The following is a 15,630-nucleotide window of genomic DNA, read 5'->3' on the forward strand; positions in this document are numbered from 1 at the left end:
TTCTGTCCTATTCTCTTTAGAGAAGTCGAGAGGCGATGAAGGCTATGCCTCTTGACTTCTCTAAAGAGAATACGTTCTATCCCAGCAGTGGGTAAGAAAATGTTGTTATAAACCTTTTTATCATGGCTGATAATGAAAATAAGCACTGCCAGGTGAGACTTCTTTTGGTTTTTGTAATTTTCCTTCTGATGTTTATATTAGCTGATGTTTATAGAATCGGAGTATTGAAACGAGGTGACGAATCATACGAAATGTCACAAAGATACTAATGCTGTATATACTGATCCATTCTGTGAAAGGTGAAAATAATAAACGGTGATTGATCTCATAACTCCTATAAGGAATACATGATTAAGAGTTGGGCAAACACGGGGTCCCTGGATATACGAGAGGTGGGATCAGGTGCCTAGGAGGAGTAAGCATTCCCACTTTACCTGTTGAATTCCTATTCTGCTCCAAAACCGATCATATTTTATTTTGTTAACTACCGTAAGATGGCTGAATTATTGGCAGCACTAAATCTATGCTGCTGGGGAAGAGTCGGTATCTTGAAGAAACAACAGGGAGTAGGTCTAAAGTCTACATACTGTCATTGAAACAGAGTTACAGTTAGATTCGCATTTACTTTTAGTCACATTCATGAGGATCAAATACATACAATTTTAAATACACGGTAAATAAATCGACTGAACTGCCTTTGTGTGTAAAAATTGCACCTAGGTGTTGATAGCGTCCGTCTTGCGTTGACTTAACAATTGAATATTTTTAACTTCTTGATAACTACTATTCCAATTCTTCTCAATTTGGTATGAAGCATCTTTGGGACAAAAGGGACATACGTCTCGTTTAAAGTCAGCATTTCGCAAATTGTGTGGTCGTTATAGCGATCTAGTTTGCCAATACAACCTAGCATTGGGTCAAATGCTGTCTGAAGTGTTTCATACCGATTGTTAGACCGTTCTTGACACACTGATTTTGACTACGGAAAACTCCGTTTACCTGATCAAGATAGGGCTCACGGTGGGTGTGACCGGTCAACATGGTATGCTTACTTCTAAGAACCTGATCCTGCCTCTGGTATATCCAGGGGTCCGTGTTTGCCCAACTCTTTTATTTTGTATTGCTTATAGGAATTATGAGATTGATCACTGTTCGTTATCTTCGACTTTCATATGTAAGAAAAATCAAATGCATAGTTATGTAGAGCAGGGAGGTGTCTACCAAAATTGTAACTTTCTTGATTTCCGGGGCAGGGGTTCTGACCCCAGGGCGGGGCCAAACTTAGTACATAGTGTTTATGTGTAAAACATCTTCTTTAGTGCTATTGATACTAGATTTAAACTAAATAGATATGTAGAAAGAGCAGGTAGTCCTTTACCAGAATTGTAAATTTGATGATCCCAGGGGTAGGGGTTTTGGTATCAGATGGAGCGAAAGTGGTCAGTTATTGATTGATTGATTTGAACTTATTTTATTGTATAAGTGCAATTTTACGTAATGATTGAAGGCCTTCTTTAAGTTTGTCGATACTGTATAAAATCTAAATGCATATTTAGGAATAGCAGAAAAGGATGTACCAAAAAATTGTGATTTTCGCAACTCCAGGGTTTTGACTTGCTGGATGGGTCCAAATTGGTTATATCGTTTATTGTTAATACAGATAGTACATGTATGTAAAGCCTTTTATCAGTGTATTCACTTTTGAGGGTATTGAATTTTTTTTAACACATCTTGTTTTATACTGTTCGTGAATATTAGAATTTAGCTTAGATATGCGGAACAGGAATTTTTTTTTTAGATTCCATAACCCTTGGTGTTAGTGATACTTTTAACTAGTACACAGGTGACCGATAAGGCCTGTGGGCCTCTTGCTAATAAATTCACAATTTTGCTTTTCTTAAATATGGCTTCAGTTTATATACAGTATCAAGAAAATTAAAGACGTCTTCCAAATGCTGAAGACAATAATCACTATGACCATGCTGGTACCAAAACCCCTGTCCTACCTCTAGGATAGAGAAATTTACAATTTTGATACCGCCTTGAGTTAGAATCTCCAGGTTGTAGAGAAGATTTTTTTTTAAAAATTGATCAAATTTGAGCAGTCTTTGCCCCATAATTCTATCCCCATGGGTGGAGGAGTCCTGAAATTTATTATTTATGTCCCCTTTGTTTCAAAGATGCTTCATACCAAATTTCAAAAGGATTGGAAGGGCAGATTTCAAGAAGTTAAAAAAATGTTTAATTGTTATTAAATATTAACGCAGACCAATACCAATAGGTCATCTAAACAAGAGGCCTACAGGCCTTATCGGTCACTTGAGTATTAGTTAAAAGTATCACTAGCGCCACAGGTTATGAACTCTATCAACAATATCCTTTTCTGCATATTTAAGCTAAATTACAATAGTCAACAATAGTATGAAATGAAATATGTTCTTAAAACTGAAATGCTCCCCAAAGAGCCTATAGTCGATGTAACTTTTGTATCCCCCCTAGAGTCACAACCCCTGGGTTGCAAAATTCACAATTTCGGTACATCTGTTGTTGGCTTTTCTTAACTATGCCTTCAGTTTATATACAGTATCAGCAAAATTAAAAATGTCTTCCAAATGCTGAAGACAATAATCACTATATGACCATGTGGGCCCCACCCTGGTACCAAAATCCTCTGCCCTACCTCTGAAAAACTTTGATAAATGACTACCTGCTCCTTTAAAATTTAGATTTAATTCTATTAAAAAGTAACTCCATACTCGCATCGTTATCTTATAAAAGTTTAAAATGTGTATTTATTCATTTTATTAGAGTTAAAACTAATAAATTATCAAATAAGATATATAGATATTTGCACCTTTTAAGATGCGAGACATACATACAAAATCATATATAAACATAAAAAAATTGCAATTTTCCTTCAACAGCATTATCACAAAAACTGGTTTATAGCATTCCTAATAATTTAATGAAATTTTTTTTTTTAAATTTTAAATTGGTCAAGTTTTGGCAGTTTTTGCCCCACCCTAAGGCGCTGGGGTTTTCAGCTTAGGTACGCTAATATATAAAAGACGAACAAGATTCATTGTACTAGTGATAATCATTCAATTCAACCCTTGATTTAATTATTCCATGTATATAGGAATTTTAAAACATTCTTTATACGAGTCTCAGATCCACACTAAATCATGATGAGTCATGACACGGGGTCAAAATTAGTTTACATTGCAGAAAAAGAGTGTTATATTTCTTTTAATGTTGGAGTCTTCCGATAGTTTTTTTTTTTTTAAATCTTGTTTTAAACATAAACGATTTCAAATAATCAAGTCCCGTGGGGGATCCGGGTTATAATAGGTTGCTTGTCGTAAGGGGCGACTGAATGAGGCAGTCCTTGTTTTAAATATAAAAACCGAAGTCCCGTGTCACAGGTGTGGCACGACGAAGATCCTTCCCTGCTCAAAGGCCGTAAGCGCCGAGCATAATTTTGCAGCCCTTCACCGGCAGTGGTGACGTATCCATATAGGTTAAAGATCCTCAAGAGGGACGTTAAACAATATACAATCAATCAATATAAATAATCATAAATATGTTTCAAAATATTGAATCCAAGGGCAATAACTCTGTTTTATTGATTTCTTTATCACGTCTATTATGCGACAGATTTCCTTTTTTTTTTTTCACAGACATATATTTTTGTGAAAAAATAATTTCAAGAAATGTTTATGAATACTATTATATCGTCATAACCAGTTTTTATGAAAATGTAATAACGCAATTTTCTGACGTTGAAATACGATTCTATTCATAGATCGATCCTCGTGTGATGTCATACGTTTTTGCAAAAATCTTTATTAAACTTTGCGCATTATAGAATATATCTTTCAAAGGAATTTTATTCACTGGATCAAATAAAATATTTGGTAAACTATTGATATTGAAAAGGTTTATATTTTCCATAGATAACCAATTATATGTTGCCAAAGGCAATAACTCCTATACTGGCATTTCTTCTACTCTTTAATTATGTCTATTATACAATGATTTCCCTAATATTCACAATTAATTTATACATATCTATATATTAGCAGTTTTCCTAAACTGTTGACTTAAAAGTTTTTATCTATTCTTCAGTATTCTGTTTTACGAAAATGTGTGATTTCTGATGTTGATCTATACTTCTGTTTTTGCTTGTCTGACATCTTAAAAAAGGTGGCAACATATACATTTTCTTTGGTTATTAATTAAATTAAACTATATGGAGTGGTAATTAATAGTTTTTCCACTTTCAAACATTGATATTGATAAGTCACGTGAGGATGGAGCTACCTTATTTCAATATTTCTTGTTCTATAATTTAACCTTCACTCATGACGTCACATACGCCCAGGGCTGAATTCCTAAGATAACACAGGCAAATCAAAATTTAAAAATAGGGAATGTAAAATTCAGGAAGAAAAAATTACAATCAGACCCTATTTTTATTTCTTCTCGTTTCTCCACTGTCCGGAAGCGTACTATTAAATTCTACACTATGTAAAAGTTTGCATACGTGCTTTGAAATGGTCCTTTTGAGACATCCCCCCTGTGGGTCAGTTTAATCTATAAAAGTTCAAACAAACAATTTGGGCCTCACATTAAGAAGGACGAGCAGTCTATTCACATATGCAATTGCTTGGAAATTCAACATGACGAAATATACATTGCACTACTTCAATTTGAAAGGACGTGGGGAAATTGTGCGCTTGATGCTCGTGGCTGCTGGTGTGGATTTTGAAGACCACCGAGTTGAACGGGAGGAATGGCCAAAACTAAAACCAAGTAGGCCTAGGTTTTATTGTTATTTCATTTTTAATTTCATTTTGTGTGGCGTTTTTGTAAAATGCGAGTATTACATGTGAACTAATTTTTTTCCACACAAAAATAAGTTAGCACCTAAAAAGGGTAATGTAAAGCGCTGAATTTTGGAATTTTGTTTTTTAGCAATGCCCGCTGGTCAGATGCCAGTGTTAGAAGTAGACGGTAAAAAGTACTGCCAAAGTCTTGCAATCGCCCGATATGTTGCGAGGGAATATGGTAGGTTTATGATAGTACATTACTAAATGTAAACTTGAAATTATTTACGTATTTGAAAATGACATTCTATATATCATTCCTTTGTAATCTAAATTGTTATGGAAATCAAGCTTTCCAACTAGAAGGAGGCAAATTTATCTAAAAGCGAAATCTAAAATATTACAACATTTTTCTTCTTCGAAGGAAATAGAATATTAGTATCATTCAATTCACATGCACGGGGCATTTTCATCAGTTTTAGACGTTTAAGAAGTACTACTTTTCCTATATAGTCGGTATTTTAATCCTTTTTAACAGCGTTCAGTTTCATCGTGGACAGCAAATCAACAAGCTGCAGAACTGTAGCTCTCTGGAAAAAAAATATTGGGACACACCAGTGATATGGCATAGACAGATCCCAATATTTTTTTTCAGAGAGCTACAGTTCTGTAGCTACAAATCAACTTGTGTGTACATGAATTGGGCAACGTGATAAGAGATGTTAAATACTAGAATAACTACCCAGCAGCCTACACATAAATGTACTAACTAAAATTGTATTCAAATTCAACACCTGGGGGCGTTGCTACTTAGTACTGAAATAATGTGCTTGTCCAAATAAGGCGAGGGTTCTGATTAGTACTACCATCCTTAGTCACAACAGGCATGCCTATCGTGGACAATGGATGTTGGGCAACATTATTTAAGTTTAAACTCGACATTCAGTTGGTGTTCATCCATGTTTTTTCGACCATTTTTTTTTTAAAGCCAAGACTCACTATCAAACGTTTTTTCATCATGAATGACTGTGCATTAATCACAGGTCATGATATGCAGGGCCGTAACTGCCGATGAGGCAGACGAGGCAACTGCCTCGTCTGATTTTTTGGCAAAAAAGAAAATAAAATTATATAAATGTTATATTATAGGATATATGTTTAAAATGAAGACAAGCACCTTTGTCTTTGACACCATATTACGATTCTTTACATAGTACAAATGAAACACAAACATGATAAATTGGGATTTAAAAAGTGTCATTTTCAGTCGTAAAGTCAATCGGCGGCCCCCAATCCCCTGCCTCCCCTGATTTAGAACCCTACTTACGGCCCTGATATGGGTCTATGTTTGTATGTGTGGTCATGATCTGGAAGCCGACTTAAATTGAAGGACATAGATAGTAGATAATTAACCTCTTAAACATACATGTAGAAGTTTTATCATTTCGTTTTGCTGAGTTTGGGAGGGGGTGACATGTGCATTCTTAAAATACATACAGACATGTACGACGCCAAAGTATAAGAATCTGAAAATAAAAATTGTTGAGCGTTAGTGTTGTTAAGAGGGGTTCAAAAGACCTATAAAATTTTGCCCATGTCCTGAAATGCAGGTATGGCTGGAGCTAGTAGCACTGAACAACTTCTGATTGACCAGGTTGTAGACACTGTCAACGATCTTCTCACGGACATGGTCAAGCCGATATTTGAACAAGACGCAACAAGAAAGGTAAATATCTGAGGCAAACCATCAAGGGCGGCGTACATAGATAACGTTTAATATTTGAGCAACGCATGTTTATGAAAAATACTGTATGTATCCAATGCTTATGAACAAAATTCCTGGGGTGTGCTTGATTGCTGTGAATCAAACCGATGTTGCTATACAGCATAGATGAAACGTAGATAAAGAACTCATTTTAAGCAATTGAATTTTAATTTAGGCTGAAATGATGAAAAAACTAAACGAAGAAACCGTCCCGCGTGTGATGGGAATCCTGTTGAACTTTTTGGAGGGCAATGGCGGACAGTATTTTGTAGGAACAAAGGTAATTTAAAGAGTTTCACCCGCCATCGATTTCCTTTATGCAATGAATTGATCGAATGAAACTGATGGTCTTTTCTTATTTTGATACAGCTTACTGCAATAAAAATAATACCATATTTTTTCTCTCTTCAAGTTAAGCTTAGCAGACGTATATTTCATGGACGTGGTATCTCGAATTTTGGATCAGGATTCAAAAATATTGGATAAGTTCCCAAAATTGGCAGCTAACTTAAAAAGCACACAGTCCCTTCCCAAGATCGCAGATTACCTAGCCAAACGACCCAAAACAGAGATTTAGGAATCAACATGGCAGCATCATTTTGTTGAAACTTATAATTGCATATTCATGAAACTGAATAAAACTCATACAATGCAAACGTCTTCTTTATAAATAAATATATTTATTTGTTTGTGACGTAACGTCGCTATGTTACTAAGGTCACAAACTACCAGGAAATGGAGGAAAATTCGCCTTCAGAAGCCCATGTTTTAATTTTCAGATTTTATTACCATGGCAACCAATTTTCAAAAATAATGTATATGGTTCTTGAAAGTACACATGTGAAAGATTTTAAAGGTCCATCATGACATCTGATGCTAGCCTGGAAATGGGTCGAGATACACTCAGGCACCTGCCATCCTGGAAGTAAAAAAGCAACAAAAATGAGGAAAATATACCCATTTTCAACCCATCCTAATTCAAAAACAAAAATTTTCCCAGTATAATGACAGATATCAACTTTCAGTAAAATTCCTAACCTTTCCAACAAGGCCAAATTTGCAATAGGGTCCTTGATTCCTTTTCGAGATATTTTACATCAAAGATGCAGCATGCTCTTTTCAACTTACCGTTTAAAGTGAAAGTAGAATTGCCCGCCTAGAAGTCAAACTCTCATACATCTCACAGTCACAGTTTCGAATCCCATAAAAAGGCACTGGATCAATGTAGAATGGTCACCTCCCTATATTAATACAGATATCAATAACAATGAAACTATTTAAATTCTATAAAATACTCTTTTAACATATTTACATTTTAACCTGGTCACTTTAGCTTCGTATTGGCAATTCGCCAGGTATATTGAGACTTAAATGTAAAGCTTCTGAAAAATTGAAATGAAAGCGCTAAAGCTTTACTAAACGTCTTCGTGTATCTTTTTTACCTATATATATATATATATATATATATATATATATATATATACATTGTTTATGTAAAATCAAATATATTGGAGGTTTTATTTTTTTTCGTTCGTTCTTCAAAAATTCACAATAGAGGAATACTACACCAGAGAAATTTTAAGTGGATGAAAAGTGGAGGATATTTATAGCAATATTTTGAAATTGAAAACATTCAAATTTACTTTATTAAGTCAAAAAATACAGTTTTAGTACAATGCAATGGGGGGGGGGGGGGGGTTAAAACCCCTGCTGGACTCGAATCCTCGATGTACAGTTCAGCAGTCGACACGCTAACCAACAGAGCTACTCGGCTAGGCGATTAAATCCAGAAGGAATAGACAAATATTTCTGATACTTATTAAAAGGAAGTCAGGTCAGTCACTATGGCGGTGTAGTATGATTCTTCAATCTCTACCCAGAGTTGTCATTCGTACCTCACCTGAACCATTAGTATCACAGAATTCCGATCATCACCTGTGAGTGTGAAGGAAGGACGAACTTGAGTAGAGATTGCTTTACATTGTTATGACGGAAGTTATCAACAGGTACAAGATGTTCAGAACGGACGTAGAACGTGGATGCCATTCATTTTACCACATTATGTAACAACATTCTTCGGTGACTGTCATTCACGTTTGAAATATACAGGTGTACCGCGGTATATTTTGTAACAAGCTGTAGATGTTAGAAGTGCTCATTTAAACCGCAAGACAAGAGACCCATAGACCACAACGCTAACCAAAGTCACATTGGCCATGCTGATCTTTGTAAGTTTTAACCCCTTTTATTCGCACATAAAATGACCTCATATTATGACTCCAACTCACAAGGGCATGACTTTATTGAATTTGAATCCACACAACACAGGGATGCATCTCCACAATATCACTAACATGGTATTGCTGTCGTCTGCTGGAGAAGACATCCCTAACAATATCACTAACATGGTATTGCTGTCGTCTACTGGAGAAGACATCCCTAACAATATCACTAACATGGTATTGCTGTCGTCTGCTGGAGAAGACATCCCTAACAATATCACTAACATGGTCTTGCTATCGTCGTCGTCTGCTGGAGAAGACATCTATAACAATATCACTAACATGATCTTGCTGTCGTCTGCTGGAGAGGACATCTATAACAATATCACTTACATGATCTTGCTGTTGTGGTCTGTAGAACAAGATTTTTGTCTATGGGGATGTATCAAGTATTTTATCCTTGATTTTAGCCCCAACTCATAAGCCCAGGGTCCATAATCTAAAAATAGATAATAAAAATAAACTTTGTCCAAGTCCACACGACTTGGGAATGTTTGCATATTTGAATGTGATTTAATAAGGTCCCGCGAATCTTGAAAAAAAAAAATATTTAAAAATTTCAATATATACCCTCGTGTATATTTTAGCCCTATCCTAGTCTAAGGGGCCATGCTTTGATCAAACATGAATCTGCAACACATCGGAATGTTTGCATATTGATGTGACTGATCATGACCAATGGTTCTGGAGAAAAAAATTTAAAATATTTTTTAAATCTTTAAATATATTCTCATGTATTCATAGTGGCCCCAGCCTACGGGACCATGGTTCAAACAAACTTAACCTGCACTGACTGAGGCCGATTGCATACTGCTCATAATCCTGTTGTTCTTGGGGAAATTTTCAACATTAATTCCCATCGAACACTTTTCATCCGTATTGTGGCCCACCTTTGAGGCATCGATTTGATAAAACTTGAATCCGTACTACATGAGATATTTGCATATCAATATGACTATAGGTCGTACTGCTCTTGAGAATATTTTTACAGATTTTCTTTTTCATATTGTTGATATGCAAAACTTTGACCCCCCCCCCCCCCCCCCGCCCTCGGGTCATAATTTGAAGGAACTTGAATCTGCAATATCTGATGATGCTTGTATATCAATATGACTTACCATGTCCTTGAAATATTTCCCAGCTATTGCCATGTAAAAACTTGATCCCCTCCAGGGCCATGATTTGGATAAACTGAAATCTGCATTACCTGGGGGTGTTTGTCTAACAACATCCCTAATTATAGCCTAGGGTTCACGATAAGAAGATTTTAAAGACTTTTTACTATATGTGCCCCACCTAAAATTTTCATTTTCCACCGTGGCCTTACCCTACACCCGGTGGATACAAATTTAATAACTTTGAATCTGTACTTCCTAAAAATGCTTGCATATCAATATGACTAATCATATCTCTGCTGCTCTTGAGGAAAAGATTGTAACAATATTTTCAGATGTATTATCATATTAAACTTTGCTCCCTTATTGTGGCCCCACCCTATCCCCGGTGGTCATGATTCGAATAAACTTGAATATGTACTACCCGTACATGTTTGTTTGCACATTAATATGACTAGGCATGGACAAACTGAAAACTTCATTATGTCAGGAAGCTTCCACACGATTTTAAGCCCAGTGGTTCAGAAAATCTTTAAATGACTTCATCGTATTTTTTTTTGCTTTTTCTTGATCAGTGGCGGCGTCAGGCACAACCCCCTCCCCCTTTCACAAATATAATCCATTTTGTATTGCAATAATTATGTCCAAATCCATTAAAATATATACGTCTTATTTTGTCAGAACTTGGTGATTTCAGGGGATCTTTGCCCCAGACTCACCAAGGGGCTCGAGACAGCCCCCAGACCAGCCATTTGCTGTGTCGCCCGTTCAGATCAGTTCTGGATCTATCACTGTTGATTATCTCCCCCTTAGATAGATGGCCCTTCATTCAAATAAACATGAATCCCCCTCACCAAATTCACAAAGGCTACTCTAAGCTAAGTCTGGTTGAAATTGGTCCAATGACTCTCAAGAGGAAAAGTAACAACGCCGACGGACATCCGGCAATTTTTCATCAGAAAAGCTCGCTTGAACCTTTGGATCAGGTGAGCTAAATCACGAACCATAAAAATAGCCTTATCTCCAAAATGCAACATTCTTTTACAGAAGACAGTTACCAGGAGAGCTTAGCATGGTTCTCTTTTTTTTTTTCTTGTAGAAAGTTTTTCTTCATGACATCGTTCCCTTGTGAAAGCATCCCGTGTAACTTTATTATTTATACATGTATTTCCTTCAGAATTCTTCAAGTTTTAACCAAACTGTTCTTAGAAATAAAACTGAAAATGCATCTGTAATGTAATATGAAGATAGGTGCCTGCAGATGTTCGTATGTTCAAAACAGTCAACAAACTTACACTTTAATATAGATAAATGAAAGAAAAAGAGAGCAAACTCACATAGGCACCTGATCCCACCTCTGGTACATCCAGGGATCCGTGTTTGCCCTACTCTCTATTCTGTATTGCTTATAGGAGTTATGAGATTGATCACTGTTCGTTATCTGCACCTTTCATACCCCACACTCCAACATTGCTTGATAACGTCTCGCATAATGAATGGTAATGCTATGCATTACTGATGGGCAATCTGACGAAAATCATAATAAAATATTCATACATGTAACTGAGTAAAAAATTGATTAAAAATTGATGATAATAGGATTTATCATTTCATTAAATTCCTTTCAGTGTTTTTAAAATTGGTTCATATAAACAAGTCAGAAATCACAATATACTCAGGAAAAATACAACACAGTCAATTATTCTAAATGTACAAAAAATATACATCAAGTATGGGAAATTCAGTAAAATTATCATTTTTAAGTAGAAAAGTAATCCACATTATAACTTTCTAATAGTCTTTTATAAGCCTATCTCTACGTCTTAATGTTTATCTGAATAGTAGTATGTTAGGAGTATGGAACAGGGGTTTCCAATTTAAAAAGGGTATTTAAAATAATGTCAATTTCAAATTAAAATTCAATGGGATTGAATATATTTCTATTCAATGTTTAATTTCATGTAATTTTTTACTTAGAATTTCACGAAATTGTTCGGGCCGATAAAACATTATTCGGGCTAATAAGATTCCCAGTGTTATCAGTCCAAATGTTTGACAGAGAAAAATGTGTTCAAGAACTGTCAAGAAATAATTTATTTGATGCGCGCACGAATTAAAATTATGAGAGCAATTTGATTTGATGCACGCATTAATTCAGTTGATGGGAGCAATGATTATTTATGTAATTACTTCTATTTTTTAGATGATATATGTATAAGGATATCCACATTAGAAATGCATACATGTTGTAAGTATATACCTATGTGCCAGTTAAGTTAAGCAATGTTTTTCTGAGATATTGGGAAAGTAGATAACTATACATATACATAAATACATATAACTGACCTCCTACCCATTAACGAAGAATGCAGATAATTTGCACCCTGGCGAGGATAAACTGAAATTACCATACGCAATACATCCATATCTGACCATGCTAACATTCTCTGCATTTTTCATGAAATTACCCATATAAGTAAACATTATTCCCAGATACTTATAATTGTCAACTGTTTCTAACTTATTTAATCCTATAGTGAATTCAAAATCGGTTGCTCTGGACCTATCTTTACGAGCATGTATACACTTAAATTTGTTGGTATTCATAAGTACATCGTACTCTCCAACGTCTATACCAGCTTTTTAATTTGTTTAACATGCTTTGTAAATTTTCTGGAGACTTGGTTATTAAAGCAATGTCATCTCCATATAATAAGTTAGACGGCTTACGGTTAACTTATTCTAGTCCTAAATTACGATCGTTAATATCATGAACCAGATCGTTAATAAAAATTGAAAATAAGGTAGGGGATAAATAATCTCCCTGTTTAACACCAGTTTTACAACTAAACCAATTTGTAAGTTTTCCATTAATTCGCACACATGATTCTGAGCTTTGATAAAAAAACATTTTTACTCAGTTATACACACAGTTTACCATCTATATTATGTATCAAACGTTTATATAGCATCACATCTCTATAGACAAAATCGAAACACTTTTGAAAATGCAAAATAAGGATTTTTATTGTTTTGGACTAAACTGTGATTGCGTAGTCTTGCGAATAGTTTGGCAATACTCGTGAGTACCTCGTTTTTATATACTTCGTAGGTGTTGGAGGGGTTCTGATTAAAAGGTTTCAGATTACTTTTGTTATTGAAAACCAACGCGCAGTCTCTCTTTCTCGGGAACAATAATTAATGTCTCTTGGAGGATCACGGGTCCCTGGTCGAGGCACTATCCATACGTCTGTCCGTAAACTTTTTACATTTTCATCTTCTCCAGAACCACTCGACCAATATCAATCAAACAGTCTGAAACTTTGTACAAATCATCCTTAGGTGACGGGGATTCAAATGAAGGACGAAGTCCCTTCAAAGAGATAATCACGAGAATGCTAAACTAGGGTGGGGTCATTCAAAAATTATTCTGAACTATGGGCCAGAAAAGTTTAAATTCACATGAAAGCTTCCTGACAAAGTGCAAATTCAAGTTTGTGAAAACCATGGCCCATGGAGTAGGGTGGGACCACAATAAGGTATCGAAGTTTTACATGTGAGTATATATGGAAAATCTTTAAAAATCTTTTCAAGAACCAATGTGCCAGAAAAGTTCAAAGAAGTATAGAGCACTTGGTATGCAATACTTTTTTCTTGAATATCATTTTTTTTTTTACAAATATTCTGCTATACAATGTCATTTTATACTTGTGTTTACCCAAATTACTCAATAAAGATATCTATATGTTGATAGTATCTTTATTTGATAAGCATAAACATCACCGTGATTATATAGAGTATATAGTAGATGTAACGTAATGGGCCTAAAAAATTGCAAATTGTTGCAAAAGGCCACCCTAAACCAGAAATAAAACACTGAAATTGTTTTACTTGAGTGTGACTGTACATAGGTCCATTTGAGGAAATTTGGTTTTTAAGGTGGCCCTCTTGTTTAAAATGGCTAAATTAGGGGGGGGGGATCGTTCTCAAAATTTACCTTGAGATTTAGCAGTTTGTCAAACTTAAACCTTTAAACTTATATGCATGGGTTGGCTAGTGGTATAGGTGCTCGGTAATCTTACACTTAACACATACATTCCGAGATCAAGTCCAATATTTTCCAAATCTATTTTTTTTATTGCTTTTCATTTGAGGGTGAGGGTGGAGGTTTATTAATGTGATACGTATATTTTAACAAATATTAGTCATTTTCATCATAACTTCCTAAAAGAAAAGGAATTTTATTCTGAGATCACTGTAGTTCCGTTTGTTTACACTAACCTGTTCCTGTATGCACAGGATTTTCAAACCGCATTGTGGCTGACGAAAAACTAAACAACTACTACAAGAAAAGGGGCACCAATGCACAGCATGTGATAAGTAAAAAATAAAAAAAACTGTTATACAGTTTGACTTCTCAAAAGTAAAAATAAAAACTCATGTAGCAACTGTCATATGATATTTAGGCAAAGCTATAAACACTCAAAATATCAACCAAAGGCAAATGAACTGATGAAAAGTGAAGATAACGAACAGTGATCAATCTCATAACTCCTATAAGCAATACAAAATATATAGTTGGGCAAACACGGACCCCTGGACACACCAGAGGTGGGATCATGTGCCTAGGAGGAGTAAGCATCCCCTGTCGACTGAAATCTATTAAAGGTGTTGCAGCCAAGTCAGAAAAAGACAGTGAGCTAAGTAATGCCACATGTAAAAGGGCTGTTGTGTGATATGAATGCACCTATGAAAATATTGTACTGTTCATAACTCCACATAGGAACATGGTTTATTGATTAAAGAACTATGGAGCGCCAAATTAACACAAAAGCAAATAATTGAAGATATCTTCAATTATTTGAAGATATCATCAATTCAATTATTGCCCTCTTTAATTGAATTAATGCGCGCATTAGATCAATTATTGCTCTTATCAAATGAATTAATGCACGCTTCACTTCAATTATTGCTCTCATCAATTGAATTAATGCGCGCATCAATTGAATTAATGAGAACGATAATAGATTTGATGTGCGCATTAATTCAATTATTGCCCTCTTCAATTCAATTGATGAGAGCATCAATTTCGTAGAAATATTGCTCGCAATAATTAATTTAGAACGACTAATATAAATGTCGGTAATGCTAAACGGCGGTAGTTATTTATCTTGGTTAATGAAACATTAAAAACGTTGGCCCTATATTAAAATATAACACGCCAGTCTATTATTGGAAACCGGTGTTTTCCCTTTAGATTTCTGAGTCGGCCGTTTCGTCAGCAAAAGCGCTATACCTCTTTGCATGAAAGCTTCCTGACATAGAGTAGATCCAAAATTTTGCAAATCTTCTTTTCAAAACCACTGGGCAAGTACCTTTCTGACATGAAGTAGATCCATTTCTGTGCAAATCATGATCCCCGGGGGTAGGGTGGGGCCACAATAGGGGAGCAAAGTGTTATATGCTGATATATATGGAAATCTTTAAAAATATCTCTTGAACTATTCAAGCTAGGCCGTTCATATTTTGTATGTATACATGTACAATGTTTACGGTGAAACCTTTCATTTGATATTATAACACACAGTGAGGGTATTTTTATTTTGTTTTTGGGAGGGGCTTATTCTGAGTTATTTGGG

At 35.2% G+C, this 15,630-nt stretch overlaps 1 protein-coding gene and 1 long non-coding RNA gene across 3 annotated transcripts; one reads left to right on the forward strand and one right to left on the reverse strand.

Moving 5' to 3' along the window:
- The first annotated feature begins 4,574 nt into the window (after nucleotides 1-4,574).
- LOC125646763 (hematopoietic prostaglandin D synthase-like) lies at nucleotides 4,575-7,250 on the forward strand. Its single transcript, XM_048873284.2, has 5 exons — nucleotides 4,575-4,815; nucleotides 4,978-5,070; nucleotides 6,440-6,555; nucleotides 6,770-6,874; nucleotides 7,007-7,250. Exons 1-5 carry the CDS (start codon nucleotides 4,683-4,685, stop codon nucleotides 7,169-7,171), a joined length of 612 nt encoding a protein of 203 aa, XP_048729241.1. The 5' UTR covers nucleotides 4,575-4,682; the 3' UTR covers nucleotides 7,172-7,250.
- Nucleotides 7,251-7,346: 96 nt separating this feature from the next.
- Nucleotides 7,347-9,431, reverse strand: LOC125647981 (uncharacterized). 2 transcript variants are annotated; one of them, XR_008796086.1, is made up of 3 exons: nucleotides 9,210-9,431; nucleotides 7,723-7,835; nucleotides 7,347-7,513 (listed from the first exon to the last, which is right to left on the reverse strand). It is a non-coding gene; the product is annotated as an uncharacterized LOC125647981 (long non-coding RNA). The 2 variants fall into 2 exon arrangements; XR_007360158.2 differs by lacking the exon at nucleotides 9,210-9,431 and adding an exon at nucleotides 8,495-8,633.
- Nucleotides 9,432-15,630: the final 6,199 nt, after the last annotated feature.

The sequence above is a fragment of the Ostrea edulis genome, chromosome 6 (assembly GCF_947568905.1).
Source record: "Ostrea edulis chromosome 6, xbOstEdul1.1, whole genome shotgun sequence".
Classification (NCBI taxonomy): Eukaryota; Metazoa; Mollusca; class Bivalvia; order Ostreida; family Ostreidae; genus Ostrea; species Ostrea edulis.

Coding starts and splice junctions, on each gene's coding strand:
- LOC125646763 (XM_048873284.2), top strand. CDS start 4,683: ATGACGAAATATACATTGCACTACTTCAATTTGAAAGGACGTGGGGAA. Junction 5,071..6,439: donor ATATGTTGCGAGGGAATATG/GTAGGTTTATGA, acceptor CCTGAAATGCAG/GTATGGCTGGAGCTAGTAGC. Junction 6,556..6,769: donor AACAAGACGCAACAAGAAAG/GTAAATATCTGA, acceptor ATTTTAATTTAG/GCTGAAATGATGAAAAAACT.